The following is a 17,221-nucleotide window of genomic DNA, read 5'->3' on the forward strand; positions in this document are numbered from 1 at the left end:
TAAGTCGCCCGTGGGATGGCACACGCGGCGGCGCGATCTCTGCAAATCGCTGAAGTTGCCTCGCGAGCCTTTTTCGGCGATTTCCGGAAATCACACCGCTGCGTGTGCCATCCCACCGGCAACTTACATTTTCGCCGGTGGGATGGCAGGTGATGGCAACTCGGGGAGATTAGTCGCCCGCGAACAGGGAGTTTTGTCGCGGGCAACTAATCTCCCCGTGTGCCAGAGCCCTTATTCACACTTCAGCTTGGTTGCTTAAGTAACTTGTGCCCTAGCAACCACAAATTGGAGAGCTGCTGAACAAAAAGCTAAAAACTACATAGAAAATAAAGAGTCCAACTGCAAATTGTGTCAGAATGTAACTGTCTAAATCATACTAAATGTTCATTTAAAGGTGAACTTCTTCTTTAGGGAAATGTACTCTAACCCTGGGTGATTTTCTTTTGCTAAGTGACAGCATTGCAGTGCTAATATGGAAAGATTGTTTTCTCATTTAAAAAAAGTATTAAAGGAACAGTAATACCAAAAAATGAAAGTATTTTAAAGCAATAACAATACTGTTGCCCTGCAACAACTGGTGTATTTGCTTTAGAAACATTACTATAGTTTAGTCAACAAAGCTGCTGTGTAGCCATGGGGGCAGCCATTCAAAGGAGAAAAGGCACAGGTTACTTAGCAGATAACAGATAAAAGACCATTGTATTGTACAGCGCTTATCTGTTATCTGCAATGTAACCTGTGCCTTTTCTCCTTTTTTCCAGCTTAATGGCTGCCCCTGTGGCTACACAGCAGCTTATTTATGTAACAAACAATTTTTACCAGTGCAGGGCAACAGAGCATTATATTATAACTACCTTAAAACACTTTCATTTTTTGGTGTTACTGTTCCTTTAATAATTCCTACAGATAACTCCTTGTGACATGAAAAAATTGACAATTCAGAAAGCAATCTCTTACCGTGCTGGAGAGCTTTTAATGGAAACCAGAACAGGATAACACTGTGTAAAAGGCCATTCAGACAGTGAACCCAGAAGACCTGAGATAATAAAGAACTGAAAGTGAATGGCTAATAAAGCGTTTGGCCACTGACCCATGGCCACACTTTATCCCTGCTCAGGAAGCACAGCCAGGCACAATATCAGAGAACCTTGCAAAACACATTAGGAAAATAATGAATACATTTATAGCAATCTAAATCATCAGACAAATGATAATGTATATGATGATGCAGCACATACAGGGGAAGGACCTCTACGTCTTGTGAGACAAAGCCTAAAAAACAGGCTCATTTACTTTGTACAAGAACAACCTTGAATTTAATTAAAGCATAGCAAATATAAATGCATTTTTAAACTGGCACCAAACTAGGCACATGAAGGACAGAACAATATTTCATCCAAAAACCCATGCTTACTATAATCTTAATACTACCCTATCTATGAACACACTGCACCATCTACATGTAAAACTGAATGTTAGTGCCTTTTATAGGGATGGGCTAACTTTTTGCACTAGAATTTTGCCATGCGTTTATTTCACTGGAAAAAAAATAATTTTTTTTAGTGTGGAGGAAAAAAGAAAGAAATAAAAGCTCACTGACTGCATTAATGCAAGAGAAAAATGCAGTGAAAACACAGCCACCTATTCCAAAGCATTTGGAAAATGTTGTTTCACCAATTGTTCAAGTGACCCAGTTTTGCTCATGATTGGCACCTAACCATTTAGTTAGAGGTGATAACTCTATATCTATAAAGCAAATCTACTCACAGTATATGGTAACAACGCTCACTGACAGCATTTCACATTTAGCAAGAAAGCCTTTTATGCTTTTCTGTTGCCTTTTAGCCTGCCAAAGATGCCTCAATATACAGCTTATTGTTACACAGTAGGGGCCACAGCAAAGAAACTTATCAGCCAAAAGGATCTGAAGATGAATGAATTCCCTACAATCATTTTTCTTGGATTATATGGTATTCTGTCAACTTCATGCTGAGAAAATACGTTGTCAAGCGTAATAACCTCCCTGTAGTCCCCATGCACTTGGTGCCACTTTGTGTGCTGAATTCATTGTGAGGTGAGCTGTTACCCTTTATTAACCCCTTGTAGAACAGAGCTGTCCAACCCTGCCTTATACAATTGGAAGTCCCAGAGTTTCTATGGCAAATGCACAGGTGGGTGTGAGATGAATTAGATCTGCTCCTCAATATTCCTCAGCAATGCTCATCACATCCTAATCCTATAACCCCTATGGGGCCCTTTTAACCTTTCACCCTCCTTACCATAACAAGCATCTCAAATACCTCACACCCTAAATGAAATGCAAATATTCCCTAACCAATTCGTTTCACGTTAAAAATGAAACACAAATAATGATCCCGAAGAGGAATATGAAATTTCAAAACTTAATCCAGAAAAAACATTTTGAACATCGCCGAGTGGTTTGCTGGAGTTTTGATTAATTGCAGGTTTTCCCACCGGTCAGATTGTCTGACTTGAATCACGTGGACGTTAACTACTTTTTCCTTCTTTTTTACAGCAAGTGTTACTCCCTGGAAAACTCTGATGGCACGAATGCCAAAGTAAACACCGTAATACCTTAATTTTTTCATCATTGCATTCACATGCAGACTACGACGTATAAGGAAGCTCCAGTCTCGGGAAATTTAAGAGACTTTGTTTTATGGCACAATGAAACTGTGACACTGTGTCTGACACAAACAATTCATACACACTGTTGTAAGAGACCAGAAAGCATGATTCTATAATCATTATTATTTTATCTGGATCATTTCTAGACTTAAATTATTTATTTTCAGTTCACAGGAGGCAGGAAATTACAAGCTAACATTCTCCTTCTTGCCTCCTTTTTAAAATGCTGTAGAGAGGATTTGTGTTCACGCTAATTGTTATTCAGAGCTTCTGCGGCTGCTAAAGCGGCTAGCATGAAATTATAATAAAACGCAATTCATTTAGCACAAGGCTGAAGTACTTTCCCTCCTGTGTTGGGGATGATATGCATTACAGAGGAGAAAAATTAAGGACAGAGTTTAACATGCTTTTTGACAACTGCTTTCAGTTCTTTCACGGAATTCTTTAAAGGGGCCAGTAATCCATTTCCACACGGAAAATGGCAAAAACAGAAGGCATGACATCTAAATAGACAAATAACTTTATTAAAGACAGCTTTATTTGACTTGTTTATATGAAATAAGGCCTCCTTGAAGGCTAGTGTAAAATAAGGGAAATTTTGAGTTGTTACAAAAATAAACCAGTTTATTATAAATTGCACCATTACTACATAGCTGTCAATGGGACCCACAGCTCCATATTGCCTGGAGATAACCAAAATAAAATGATGACTGAAGGAGTCATCAGGAGTATCCCTAAAGATACAGCACTTTTTCCAGTTTGGGGACATTATTTTAACTTGCAAAACACTAAAATATTTCAACATTTAAACATTATTGCAGGTGGAAGAAAAAAATACAGTCTGTGACTAATAGGAGAATTGATGGCTCAGTCATTAAAGGAAAGCTAACACTCCCTTTAAGCTGGCCATACACGTGGCGATCCGACGATGTTTCGTACGACCATCGGTCGCACGAAACATCGTCAGATCCGCCACACACCATTCAGGGCTGAATCGGCAGGTAAGGAGGTAGAAACAATAGGATTTCTACCTCCTTCTGCCGATTCAGCTCTGAAGGGAGAATTTTGGTCAGGCGCCTTCTATGGCGCCCGATCAAAATTTTCTAACTTGGCCGATCAGCGAGCCGACCGATTTCAGCAGCTTCCTGCGATATCGGTCGGCTCGCTGACATGCCATACACGCACCGATTATCGTACGAAACGAGGTTTCGTACGATAATATCGGTGCGTGTATGGCCACCTTTAGAAGTTAGTCTCCTAGTGCCTAATGACTTAGCAGTGGTAAAAAGGGAACAATATACAAATATAGTTTTCCTTTTTTTTAAAAAAGAAAATGATTGTACTAAAAGCCCACCCCTTCCTAAACCTAAAAGAAAATATTGTAATGTACTCCATGCAGCAGCCACCTACCTTTGTATTGAAATCAAGGGCCTTTTGAGATGTCTTGTACAACTCTGGGTATTTCAGCATGTTTTCTTTGTGACACGATCGTTCAAATATTCCGAGAGTTAAAGGGGGCATTGCTGTAAACATCTGAAAAGGCAAACAACATTTTTATTAGAAAATAAACATTTAGAGTTTTGAAGAATGAAGCAGACATACATGTACCTACCACATTGTACAGGCCGATGCACCATCTTTCAAAGAGGATCTGCCCAGAGAAACCATTCATAAATGCAAACCAGATCTGTAAAAGAAATAGGCAAAAAGTTGAAATTGTTCTGATGAAGGTTTACGCACGTGCAACTTCCTAAGTAAAATCATTTTCAGATCTTCACCCCAAAAACGGTAAATAAAAAATGACAGTCTGCTTAACAGGAAACACATTGGATTGGTGGAGGGGCTTGGCATTTTAGGGTCAACTTTATGGTGTATGCTAAACTGCCCGGATGCCCTGGATTTCAGGGACAGTGCTCATTTTGAGACTTTGCAGGAATTCAGGGTATTTTCCTAGCTGGCAGCAGAGGATACAGCATGTACACACAATGCAGGAAAATAAGGAGCTAACACAGCACAACTGCTAGGGGCAGCACATTTTTATGGGAGGGGGAGCAGGAGAAGATAGAGAGGAGCAAACTGAGCAGACCCGTGCCAGTGCCCTGAAGTATTTTTCTTACAGCAGAAAGTCTGATCCTGAAGAACGTGTACAAAAAATAAAAAAAATCCTGTGTTTCTTTTGATAGAGGAGTGTTTATGGCTGTATTAACATAGACCTTTCTGATAAAGCTTACTTAGTTTTTACCTTTTCTTTTATCTAAAGAAAAAAGGCAGAGATCGGTGAACTGGAATAAGATTACAGAGATGGCTGAATGACTGCACAAAACTTTTGCTACCCAATGGGAACCATTTAATGATTTTGCTGTAGTGATAAAAGGCAGACAAATAGTTTGTGTCTGTAGCAGACAAAGCAGATTTCCCCACAAATAAATGGTAACTTAAGGGCTCTTACAGACAGGTGTGTTTGACTCCTGTTTGAGTGCACCTAAATGCATAAGCCATTTGATTCCATTACACTTGTTAGTCCTCATGTTATTTTAAAACTGCATATTACTGAAGTGAAGTTTCACATGCTTGACGCATGTTTAAAAGCCAATAGAAGGTCTGCGTTTGGAACACACAGAAAATCACTTGTTGTGTTTAAGAGAAGCATGCCAACTTAATATATCATGCGTTTTGGCACTCTGAAAAAGACTAAAAAAGTTTTTGATGAGATATTGGAAACACTAACTATTGGACATCATCTGTTGCCCCTACCCACATATAGGGTTTTAAACTTTAAAGGATCTGGAGAAAATCAGCTGTGTTACATGGCAAAACACTAGCTTAAAGCCTATAACTGTGGAATTTCTTCATACTACCTGGCTGAAAAACAGCCTAAGCCTCTGTGCCACTGTCCCACTGACACTGCTACTACAATTACTGCCCATTAGAGCATTTTTGTGCCAACATTGCTTTTCCCAGCATTATCGGGTAGTTTACATAAAAGTGAACATTACACATGCCAGTTGTTTGTAAATGTTTCTCCACAAGCTGAAACACACAGGTGAAAAATGTATTTTTTTAATTTAGTGGTGAAAACAACACATTATTTAACACATGAATTAATGGGCAGATTTAGCAGTATCTAAGACATCATCTTTTTTCTCACTTGAACACAAAAGTTTGAAATCTCGATATGAAGTTGTGTAAGAATAGAACAGACTATTATTGAACAGATTTACTAACCCAATTCAGAATTCTTGATTAAGTCCACTGTTCAAATTCATTCATATAATAAATTGTTGGCGAATATATTGGATAGTTCTTAACATTATAAAGTTGCGTGAGATTGCAACAGGCTTCTACTGAATGGATTTATTGAATTGAGTAAGTTCACTATTAAAATTCTTTTATAGAATAAACTGTTGGCATGTTTATTGGATAAAATGGCTCTTGAGCTCCCAAGAAAAAAATGATAAAAAAAAAAAGGGAAAACATCTCAAATAAGTTTTTGGGCTGTGAATGATCTGTGGAGACTTAGCTCCCAAAAGTGTAATCTGTTAGCTGTTGTGCAGTATTCCGAAGCAGCCACTCCATTTTCTACTGGGATGCACAATGTAGAGTAAAGGTGGCCATACACGCACCGATATTATCGTACGAAACCTCGTTTCGTACGATAATCGGTGCGTGTATGGCATGTCGGCGAGTCGACCGATATCGCAGGAAGCTGCCGATATCGGACGACTCGCCGATCGGACAAGTTTGAAAATTTTGATCGGGCGCCATAGAAGGCGCCTGACCAAAATTCTCCCTTCAGAGCTGAATCGGCAGAAGGAGGTAGAAATCCTATTGTTTCTACCTCCTTACCTGCCGATTCAGCCCTGAATGGTGTGTGGCGGATCTTACGATGTTTCGTGCGACCGATGGTCGTACGAAACATCGTCGGATCGCCACGTGTATGGCCACCTTTAGTTCTCACCTATGCACTCCCTGCTCATTAAATCTCCAAGCTACTCATGCTGTTCGTATCTTGTACAGGTACAGCGCCATATTGCAATATTTAACTAGAAGCACCTATTCCTATAAGGAATATTTTGGATCAGAAAATAAATACTCTTCATATAAAGAGGAATCGCACAATACCATGGAAATTAGATGTATAACTATGAAACACCAGTTATAAGAGCAGGGGCTTCACAGGAAAAATTGTTTATCTCCTAAAACAGGTTTAAAAAAGACATTGCAAATTATGTTTTTAAACTTGTAATACACAGTGCTGACTTGATCTACATCTTGTTCAGAACACAGAATCAGGTTGGCGTTTTAAAGGGGGGGGGGTATATTAAAGAAAGTGATCTTTAAAGAAAATTATACAGTTTAATACACATTTACAAAGAGATTAACATTAGTGGCACTACAAAGGGGTCATTATAGTGTACTTCCTAACACAGAGTATATTTGCCCTTTAAAGCACAGAGTTAAAAAAAAAAATAAACACAGCAGCTAGTTTTTATTGATACTGGGAATTGTAGTCTAAAACAGGTGGGTGGAGGGTCACAAGTTTAGCATCCTTATGTTTGGAAATCCTTTAGATAAGCGCTCTCCAACATGGATAGAACCAGGTGTTTTACGTATAAACATGAAAAACGTATTTTACATAAAGTACTTGCTAGTCTTTTCTTGGTAATAAAGCTGTTTAAACCAAACTTATTTCTTCAAATTCCGACTTTTATTGAAGCTGGCCATCTAGCGTGACAGATTTATAGCACATCAACTGACTATTCCATGTAGCTCTCCAAAAACCAAAATCAGGGGAAATATACAAGTGCATCCAGAAACTTTGATCACATTTAAGGCAATCCTTGAGGTTTCCCCTGTTCAGTTTTTATGATCAATTCTGCTTTTTATTATTTTCTGTACAAATATGTTTTATTAAGTAACATTAAGAACACGCAATATTTCATCTAGGGGAAAAAATAAAACAGGGGTCATAGGACTATTCAGAGATGAAAGAATTAGATAATGGGATGAAAATCCCCCCCCCCCCCCCCCCCAAAGTGCATGACACGCAGTACAAATGAATTTTAGAAACAATGTCCCCAGCATTGTAGCCACTAGATGCTTCATTTAACCACATTACAGAAGCATGAACTGCTACAAATTAACCATTTATCAATATGTACCCAAGCAGGTTTCCACAAGACAAACTCCCAGGGAAAAACCTGGTGCTTCAATGGGAAACAAGAAAAGGACTGAAAAAACGGCATGCTATTTAATCTGCAGATTATACGCTACCCTGTGTGGCTTCTCTTCCACTGCAATATGGTTAAAATAAAAAGGCAGCAAGCTTTAATGTAATGGAAAAAGACAAAGAAAACACAAATCAAAGCCTAGTAACATTAAACATAACAAAAACATAGCAAATCCACGGACCAGTGTGGTTGATTGGCTACTCTAGCCTCCCTGATCAATTTCAAAATCAACACAAGAGAAAAAAGGCTGTACGCCTATAATATTGCTGCAACTGGGTTTGGTGTCTTCAAATTTAGCAGCTGGACATGCACAGTTAAGAAACTAACTAAAATTAAACATATTGCATCATTGATATTCCACTATGCATTAGAGTGCTTGGTCCTCTCCCCACACACCCTTAATTTACTTCCACTATATTAATCCACTTAAAGGGAAAATGTACCCCTTTCTGACTAGCTCAGTTGAGGCTAGGAAGGAAAGGTGCTTGAATACTACTCTAAACTCCCAGACAAATATAAATGTATTGTTTTTTACACACACATACCTGGTTCCATAGATTGAAAAGAAACCAAGACAATTTGTCTCTGACTTGTATGAACCATTTCCCAACTCCCCTAAGGCTCAGTGAGTGATTCAATCCCTCCCTCACCATGTTTCATTGTGATGGATTCTGTGACTTGACGTCCATTTGGTTTTCATAGTTGGGAGTGCACAGATTCTCTGGAAAGCAGAGGGGCTTCAAGTCTTAGGATCTATCGCCTCCCAATAGGAAAAAATAAGGGATGGATTGAATGAGACTGTGAGCCTAAGGGGGATTAGGAAATTCCTATGAGTCAGATGGTATAAAGAAATGGAGACTGAACACACAAATTATACCCTGGAGCTAATCCCATTTATTATGCCAGTGAACCACACAACCTCAATGTTTTTGGAGGGGGGGCACTCCCAAAACATTGAGCTTGTGTGGTTCACTGGCATTATAAATGGGGTAAGCTCCCCAGGTATAATTTATGTGTGTGTAGTCTCCATTTCTCTATCCCATGTGCTGTTTTGGACGTGGCAGTGATCCCTAACCAGATGTTGCCCACCAAGCCCTTGGATATTGCTCCCAGGGGCCTACAAGAAGGTGGTTATTTTTACATTTCTGGCTTAAAAGCAAGTTTTGGTTGCATAAAATCCAGACGTAGAGCTAAAAAGCTCTGTAAGCTGCCAGTGGACATAGGGGCTACCAAATAGCCCGTTAGAGCCATTATTTGGCACCACAAGAACTTTTTTTATGCTTCTGTTGCTCCCCAACTCTCTTTATATTTGAATATGGCTCACCAGTAATAAACATTGGGGACCCCTGGTTTAGGGGATCAAGCACCACAACATCATATCCAAGGAACTGTGCGGTTGTATACTTTGTTTGCATTCTGAGTCAGAGAAAAACTATCATATTTTCTTTTTAATCTATGGAACCAGGTATGTTTGTTTAAAATAAATAAATAAATAAATAAACATAAGCCAAACTGAATCAGCTTGTGTAAAATGCTCCACTTCCATAATTTAATTTATTATAAAATAAATATTTCAGTGTTTAGGGTCACTTATAAAGTATTTCATTTTTTATGTAAGCCTTTGACCTTTGTGCTGCCCCAAACAGGAACAGTAGATTTTTTTTTAAGCTCAGTTGACCGTAGGTGTATGCACCTAGACTTTAATCCTTTGCATTTCCCCTTAGCTGTTTGGTGGGTGGGGTAACAAGGGGTATGGTCTCACTGAACGTTGGAGCTATCCCCTATTAATAACAAGCTGAAAGATTAATATAGGTATAGTGTAAATATAATAAGTCTTAAAAATATAGATAACAATACAGATCTAGCCGCAGGATTTATATATAGTGTTTTCAGCAGCCTCAGCAACCTGGTTTCTAAATGTCAGGCTGGAGAACTGTAAAATACAAAGGCCATACAATTTTGTTTTTATATGTACATATATATTATTTTCACCTTGACAAAAGGTTCAAGGAAGACTGAAATTTAGGAATAACAACTAAACTTTATTTCTTTTTCACCATACTTGTAAGTCCTGTGAGTGCCCTGCTTATATATATTTTCTTTAGTTTTTTTTAATTAATTTGGATAGTGGATGAAAGGTGTTAAACTGTATTATTTTCAGAATGCACGGCATAGAACAAAATAAATTACTACTTGTGCATTGGACAGCTATTGGTCTGGTATCTGGGCAGGGAAACTCAATTTACATTGCTCCCTTACCAAAAAGAATAAATAATGCCATCCAGCCTAAAATGCACACGTAGCTAGACATTACTTTCCACTTCTAAAGCTCCAGGGAGGCGTGGTAGTAAAAGCCTCAAAGCCACTTGCCTGGTGCAGCATTTCTGCATATTAAATAGCAGCTTACAAATAGTCAATAACTCCCTGGCCCTTGCTCCCACGCCTGATCAGGACAAAAAGTGAAAAGAGATTCCAAATGGGCAGTTGTTTTTGCTAGACGCATTCCTTGATGCTCTCTCTGCCTTTTCACTTAAAGGAATGGTGTTTTCAAACATCTGCAAAACTTGTTTTCCTTGGCAAAAAGGCCCTATCTGGGAAGTCATCAAAACGCCACAGAATTGCACTAAATCTGTTTTCTTTGCTGCGTTAAAGAAGACGGTGAAAAATAGTCTGCAACTGACAGCCAAAGAGGATAATTTGTTAAATGCCTGTAAATTTGAACTCTAATGAAATACAGGCTGGTGGAAAGTGAATCGCCTTCAGAATATTAATTACCTGTTGAAATTAGTGCATTTCTAAAAGGAAAAAAACGAGGTTGAATTATTAGAACAAAAGAATGTTAACACTTAACATATTCCGGGTTAATCTGTGTGTGAGATTGATTTCACCTGGTGCAGTTTTTAAACAAATGTTGAAGTTAAGAACAGAAAGACTGTCATCAAGGGAACTAATCCTAAATAACAAACTCTAACCATACCTACTTTACTCACGTAAAGACATGTTTAGTAAGGGCCGATACAACAGGTACAAGAGAAAGCAAGGGGATTACATTTGTAATGGGAAGAAAAAAGTACTTTTAGCAAAACCTGCTCAGCATCTTCAACAAAATCAGAAAGGCACATGCTAATGTACTGAATGTGTCTGCGTGTATGTTTTAAAGAACAACTAAAATGTAACAAAGAATTGGGATAGATAAGCTATGCATTATTTTATGAGCTTCTGTACCAGCCCAAGGCAACCACAGCCCTTTACATAGTTACATAGGGTTGGAAAAAAGAGTCCATCAAGTTTAACCCATCCAAGTAACCCAGCACACACAAACCTATACTGACCTATATATACATTCATATACATAAACCTATGCTGATCTATCTATACACTCACATAAACCATATATACAAACATTAATACTACCTGTAGATATTAGTATCAAAATAGCCTTGGATACTATGCTTGTTCAAGAACTCCTCCAGGCCCCTCTTATAGGCATTAACAGAATCTGCCATCACTAGGAAGGGCATTCCCCAACCTCACTGCCCTCACCGTGAAAACCCCCTACGCTGCTTCAAATGGAAGCTCCGTTCCTCTAATCTAAAGGGGGGCCTCTGGTGCGCAGATTGTTTTTATGAGAAAAAGAACAGAGTAATCGAGTCCCCTCGCAAGCGCCTTTTTTCCATAGAAAACAACCCCAACCTCATAGTTTAAATCTTCCATCTCCTTTACCAGTTTAGCTGCATTCTTTGCACTCTCTCCAGCTGGCCCAATTAGAAAATGCATACCTCCCAACATTCGAAAAGTGTAACGAAGGACAAAAAGAAATACGGTGCGTAGCTCGGTGAATTTTTTGACTATGCCCATTTTTGTGACTACACCACCTAAATACCACTCCCATTCTTGTTTATGTATTATTACAGTTTTGCTAAAAAAAAAAACAAACAAAATAACCCCAAAACGTATAATTGCCCTTTAAGCTGCAAGTATCAGTTTTGCCAAAAGACCTATTTAGCTTATTAGTTACAATTGTATCTAAGTTCTGCTGTTTCTTGTTAAATTTTACCACCACTCTTTGTAATCTATCCTTCAGCCAGTTTTCTATCCAATGACAAATATTATGTTCTAGGCCAATATTCCTTAATTTCATCATTAACTGTCTGTGCAGTAATGTATCCAAAGCTTTAGCAAAGTCCAAGTAGATGACATCCACTGCCAGTCCAGAGTCAAGCTTCCTCATAAAAGTCAATTAAATTAGTTTGGCAAGATCTGTTACGCATAAAACCACACCGGCCCCCCTCCGCATCCTCTGTGAAGCTATCAGCTGAGCTTAGGGATCAAATCCCAATATATGGCATTCAAGCAATACTGGCACAAGGCTGATTAGTAATTATTTCAGATTCACATTATACTGCAGCTCAGAAACAAGTACATTGTGCTTCAGAAATCACTAATGATCAGTTCATCTGTAACAAATAGCCTTACTTTCCACTCTCCCTAAACTCAGTTCAGAGCAGCCCAAAAGGCAGTGTAAGTGTCACTTTCACTCAAATATTGCCTAATGCAGTGATCCCCAACCAGTTGGTTATGTGCAACATGTTGCTCCCCAACCCCTTTGGTGTTGCTCCCAGTGGCCTTAAAGCAGGCGGCTAATTTTTTAACTCCTGGCTTGGTGGTAAGTTTTAGTTGAACAAAAACAATATGTGCTATCAAACAAACAATATGTGCTATTAAACAAAGCCTTCTGTAGGTTGATAGTCTGCATAGAGCAGGGATCCCCAACCTTTTTTACCTGTGAGCTACAACTGAAAAAGAGCAACACAAACATAAAAAAGTTCCTTCAGTGCCAAATAAGGGCCAATATTGGTTATTTGGCATTCCCTATTTGGATTGACAGCCTACAGGGGGCTCTGTTTGCCAGTACACCGGGTTTTATTCAACCAAAACTTGCCTCCAAACCAGGAATTCAAAAATAAGGACCTGCTTTGAGACCACTGGGAGCAACATCTAAGAGGCTGATGAGCAACATGTTGCTCACCAGCCAATGGTTGGGGACCACTGGCATAGAGGCTACCAAATATACAATCACAGCCATTATTTGGCACCCCCATGAACTTTTGCGACACTTGTGCTGATAATTTTTAAGAATTGTAATTATTTGCTTAAAATGGAGTCTATGGGAAATGGCCTTCCTGTAATTTGGAACTTTCTGAATAACAGGTTTCCAGATCCCATACCTGTATATATGAATGGGGTATTTAGGAGTCAGTAGGGTGCACATAAAAAGCATAGCATGCAGGTAGTTGTTCAGTGCCAACTGATTCTGACACCCACAGGTTTTCAAATTGGTAATACACATATATAGATATAATTTTATTAGAATGGATAAGCGTAAGGGCACATTTATCAGAACAAGAACAATTTGGAGTTTAAGTCACCAAAATGTTTGCACACAATGCAGAATTTTCCCCCACTATTCCATGTAATTGGGGCAACAAGGTGGTGGTATGTTTGATGCAACTGCACTTGCACTGAAAATCTTTGGAGTTTGAATGATGTCATTCACGTTGCACAGTATCAAAACGATGCCTGTTGGTAATTCTTTAGGCTTATGTTAACTGATACAGGCTGCTGTGGGAACCTTGGATCAGTAGGCGCAGTTACACACATTTTTTTTTAAACAAAAGAAAAATTACACAGAAGTGCAAGGAGTCACTTTAGCCACAAGTAACTTTATTAAAAGGAGTGTATTTGTGTAGCAACTGCAGTAAAATTTACATGACTGCAACTGTGCCCTTTAGTCTTGCTATTTTCTCTATGACAGTGGATCACACACAAGCTTCCTTATAGACCCTATAGGCAAGACATTGAACTAATTTCCTTTTAGGAAATGCCTAAAGAAACAAAATATATATATATATATATATATATATATATATATATATATATATATATATATATATATATATATATATATATATATATATATATATATATATATATATATATATATATATATATATATGTGTGTGTGTGTGTATGTGTGTTATTTACCAAGAACTATTCTGCAGGAAAATGCAGGGATAGAGTGACCCAGATAAAAGAGTCAGAGAAAGAGAGTCAGATAAAATACCTGCCCTGTGGCTTCTAATGCAGATCTAAACCTGAATATTTTCCTAATGCCTGGCAAATATCATGATAATACACTAAGATGAGGCCCCCCAGCATCAAAGAGAGAATCAACTGTTTAAATAAAGCAGCAATGGAAATGTGAATTGTAATAGAGCTAGATCTGATCACTTACCTCAATAATATAGAGCACAATATTCTTATAGAAACAGTACAATATGCACTTTGCTACTCGATTGTAATTCCAAGCACCATGGACCAGAAGTAAGTTCTTCAAATACTTAAACTACAAAAAAGCGAACACAACAGATTATGCAATAGAATACAAAAATGCATTGCTGCAATTGTAGAATACACGGATGCATCTTGCCACAAGTACCTGTGCTATAGAGTAGTCAGAGGAGTTGGCAGCTTGTAGCCCTTCATTCCCACTGATACCAACACCCACATGAGCAGTCTGAATCATACTGACATCATTTGCTCCATCGCCAATAGCAAGGGTGATAACTTTGACTTGTTTTTTCACCATCTCAACAACTTCAGATTTCTGAAGAGGGGATACCCTATCATTTTGAAAAAGCAGAGTTTTGAAATGTGTACAGTGAAAGTGGTTGAAGGAAATAAAAAATCACTTTTGCATTTCTTCTCTTTAAGTAAAGACTGTACAAGTGATTTAGAAACATCCACACAGTAATATTTCCAAAGACACTAATATTCAGTTATATAACTCTGGAGAAGGTCACAGAGAAGCAAGTTTTGTATTTACTGTAGAGAGTTGATCTGTCTGAGCATCATATATAGCTAGCTGAAATGACCATTCATTGCAGTAACACTTAACAAATGAGAAATACCAGTACACTCCTGTTCTGAGAAGTGATCTGGTGTGGGAGTATTGGAACATACTGTATTTGTAATTACAGTACACGGCATAGTCACACATGACAGAATGTACATATAATGCTGTATTGTAACAGAATGTTTCCTATAATGCGCATGGGGAAAAATCTTGGGTGTCCAGATGAAGAGACAAATCTGCAAGGCTAAAGCATAGTTCAGACATTAATTACTTTGGCAAAACATCTGCCTCACATTCATCAACTAAATCTGTTAATTTTGGAAACCAAATTTCTTCTGGGATTTTCAGTTCTAAATGCGGTTTTATACTACACTGGTGGTGAGTTTAAGTTGTATGCGCTATTCCAGCTTTACCCTTGATTAAACCTTTGGGGGAAATTAATGTTTGTGTAGCATAAAGCAGTAAACTTAGAAGCACTAGGTGTACTGTTCTTACTGTATTAGGCATTAGTGCCAAAAGTAGGCTGTAAGTTATCTTTAGAGAAAAACAAATATATTCTGAAGAACCTGTTCCTAAACTGACTAACAGAGCAATAAGGATGGCTGCTATAATTACAGATGAAAAATGTCTGTATTTGCTGGCACAGATCCACCACCTGCGAGATGGTGGCCATTTATGTTCACACATTTACCCCAGTAACCATATCACATTCAAACTCATAACTGCACTAACATTCATATATTCTTCTTCACCCTTAATGAAACACTTTCTCACACTCATTCCTACACACATACCCATGTTAAATTTTATACTAACTCACACCGACATGCACTACTGTATATTAGACTCAAACTACCCCCACATTCACATGGCTACACTCATCAAGTTCACTTGTCACTTAAACACAAAATACACCCTCAGTAACACACAACTTACAAAAAAACATCATATACTTTCATACATGCTCTGACAAAAGAATGTACATTTACTCCCACATGTAATGAAAGGCACTAAGTTGACCTAGGTGCAGTAACCTGTGCCATACAATAAGATTTTTGCTTTTAACAAAGTCACTAGTAAATGCTACCAGCTGTTTGGCTGCACATGGGATAAGCTGGTCATACATGGGCCTATAAATGATACTGACATGGCAGCTTATTGGCTCATATGGGGTGCTCAGACTGCCTGTAAAACAGATATCCAGCAGGTTGGAAAATCCTGTTGGCTAAGAACTACATCGTCCTCACCTGACTGGTCTACATAGGCCCACAGTATTCAACTGTTATGTATTCACTCAGAAACTGCAGCTGAGAAATGAGTAAAGGGCCACCCAGTACATTAAACTGAAGTAAAGAAAACTGTTCTAATTTAGAAATTGCACAATAGTGTTTGTCTTATACTGGCATTCCTACATGTCTTGACGTAACCCTGGTGTTCAAGTAATCATAAAGAAAAGTAAAAAAATCTAGTAAAGCAATATAACAGGAGCAGCCCATACTAAGAAAAACATTCTTAGCTTCTGCTAGCTTGTATGGACACAGTGTCTGTGTATCCGAAATAAAAAAAAAAAAATAATGATGATGACCATGGGGTCTGAGCAAGCTCCATGCACATACTGAGCAACAGCATGCCATATATAAAAGTTCCACAATAACATGCAGCTAATCAGCATTATACAGATAGAAACAATTATCTATGCAGAATTAACATGACAGAATGGTTAGGAGATATGCTCATGTATGGTAGTTACCTGCAACAAATTACAGCTTTACATGAAAGAGCGAGGTCTAAGAAATACTGTCTCACTCCAAATGTCAAGGCATACTTCAGGGACTTGCCATCAATTATCAGAGCAAAGTCATTCTCCTTCCTCAAGGCATCGCCAAGAGTGCTACAGTGATGACTTAAAACTTCTCGTGTTGTCTGTAAAAAAATGAAACTGTCTCAGAACAAACGAATCCAAGGACTACATTTTTCTTTTCTTTTGGAAATATATATATTTCGCTTTGTACACAAGTGACATAAAAATAACATCTAAGGTTCTGGGAAACCATCAGATCCACACCGTGAAAAGAAGTACAATCCTTCCCTGGCTTAAAAACAAATAATACTCACATCAAGGGAGTCTTCATTAATAACAAGTAGTCCCATATTTTTTGTAAGAAGTTTACAAGAATGGCCTGTATTAATAAAAGAAGAAAAAATAATGAATATACATTTAGCTATTGAATTTTTGAAAGGAAAACTATAGCCTCAAACAATGTAGGTCTCTATAAAAATATACCACATAAAACAGCTCATATGTGAAACCCTGCTTTATACATATAAACAATTTTCATAAAAATGTACTTTAGTAGTACAGGTATGGGATCCCTTACCTGGAAACCTGTTATCCAGAAAGCTCCAGAATTACGGAAAGCCCGTC

At 38.1% G+C, this 17,221-nt stretch overlaps 1 protein-coding gene across 9 annotated transcripts in view; it reads right to left on the reverse strand.

The window, feature by feature from the left end:
• The window catches only part of atp8a1 (ATPase, aminophospholipid transporter (APLT), class I, type 8A, member 1), a 117,029-nt gene that overhangs the window by 18,198 nt on the left and 81,610 nt on the right, over nt 1-17,221 (reverse strand). For all 9 annotated transcript variants that reach the window (XM_031895393.1, XM_031895389.1, XM_031895395.1 and 6 more), the window contains 7 exons: nt 16,912-16,976; nt 16,547-16,719; nt 14,380-14,563; nt 14,176-14,286; nt 4,262-4,336; nt 4,060-4,182; nt 958-1,036 (listed from right to left, as the gene is read on the reverse strand). In XM_031895393.1, coding sequence (XP_031751253.1) covers nt 958-1,036; nt 4,060-4,182; nt 4,262-4,336; nt 14,176-14,286; nt 14,380-14,563; nt 16,547-16,719; nt 16,912-16,976 — 810 coding nt within the window. The remainder of the gene's footprint in view (nt 1-957; nt 1,037-4,059; nt 4,183-4,261; nt 4,337-14,175; nt 14,287-14,379; nt 14,564-16,546; nt 16,720-16,911; nt 16,977-17,221) is intronic.

Source organism: Xenopus tropicalis, chromosome 1 (genome assembly GCF_000004195.4).
Source record: "Xenopus tropicalis strain Nigerian chromosome 1, UCB_Xtro_10.0, whole genome shotgun sequence".
Lineage (NCBI taxonomy): Eukaryota > Metazoa > Chordata > Amphibia > Anura > Pipidae > Xenopus > Xenopus tropicalis.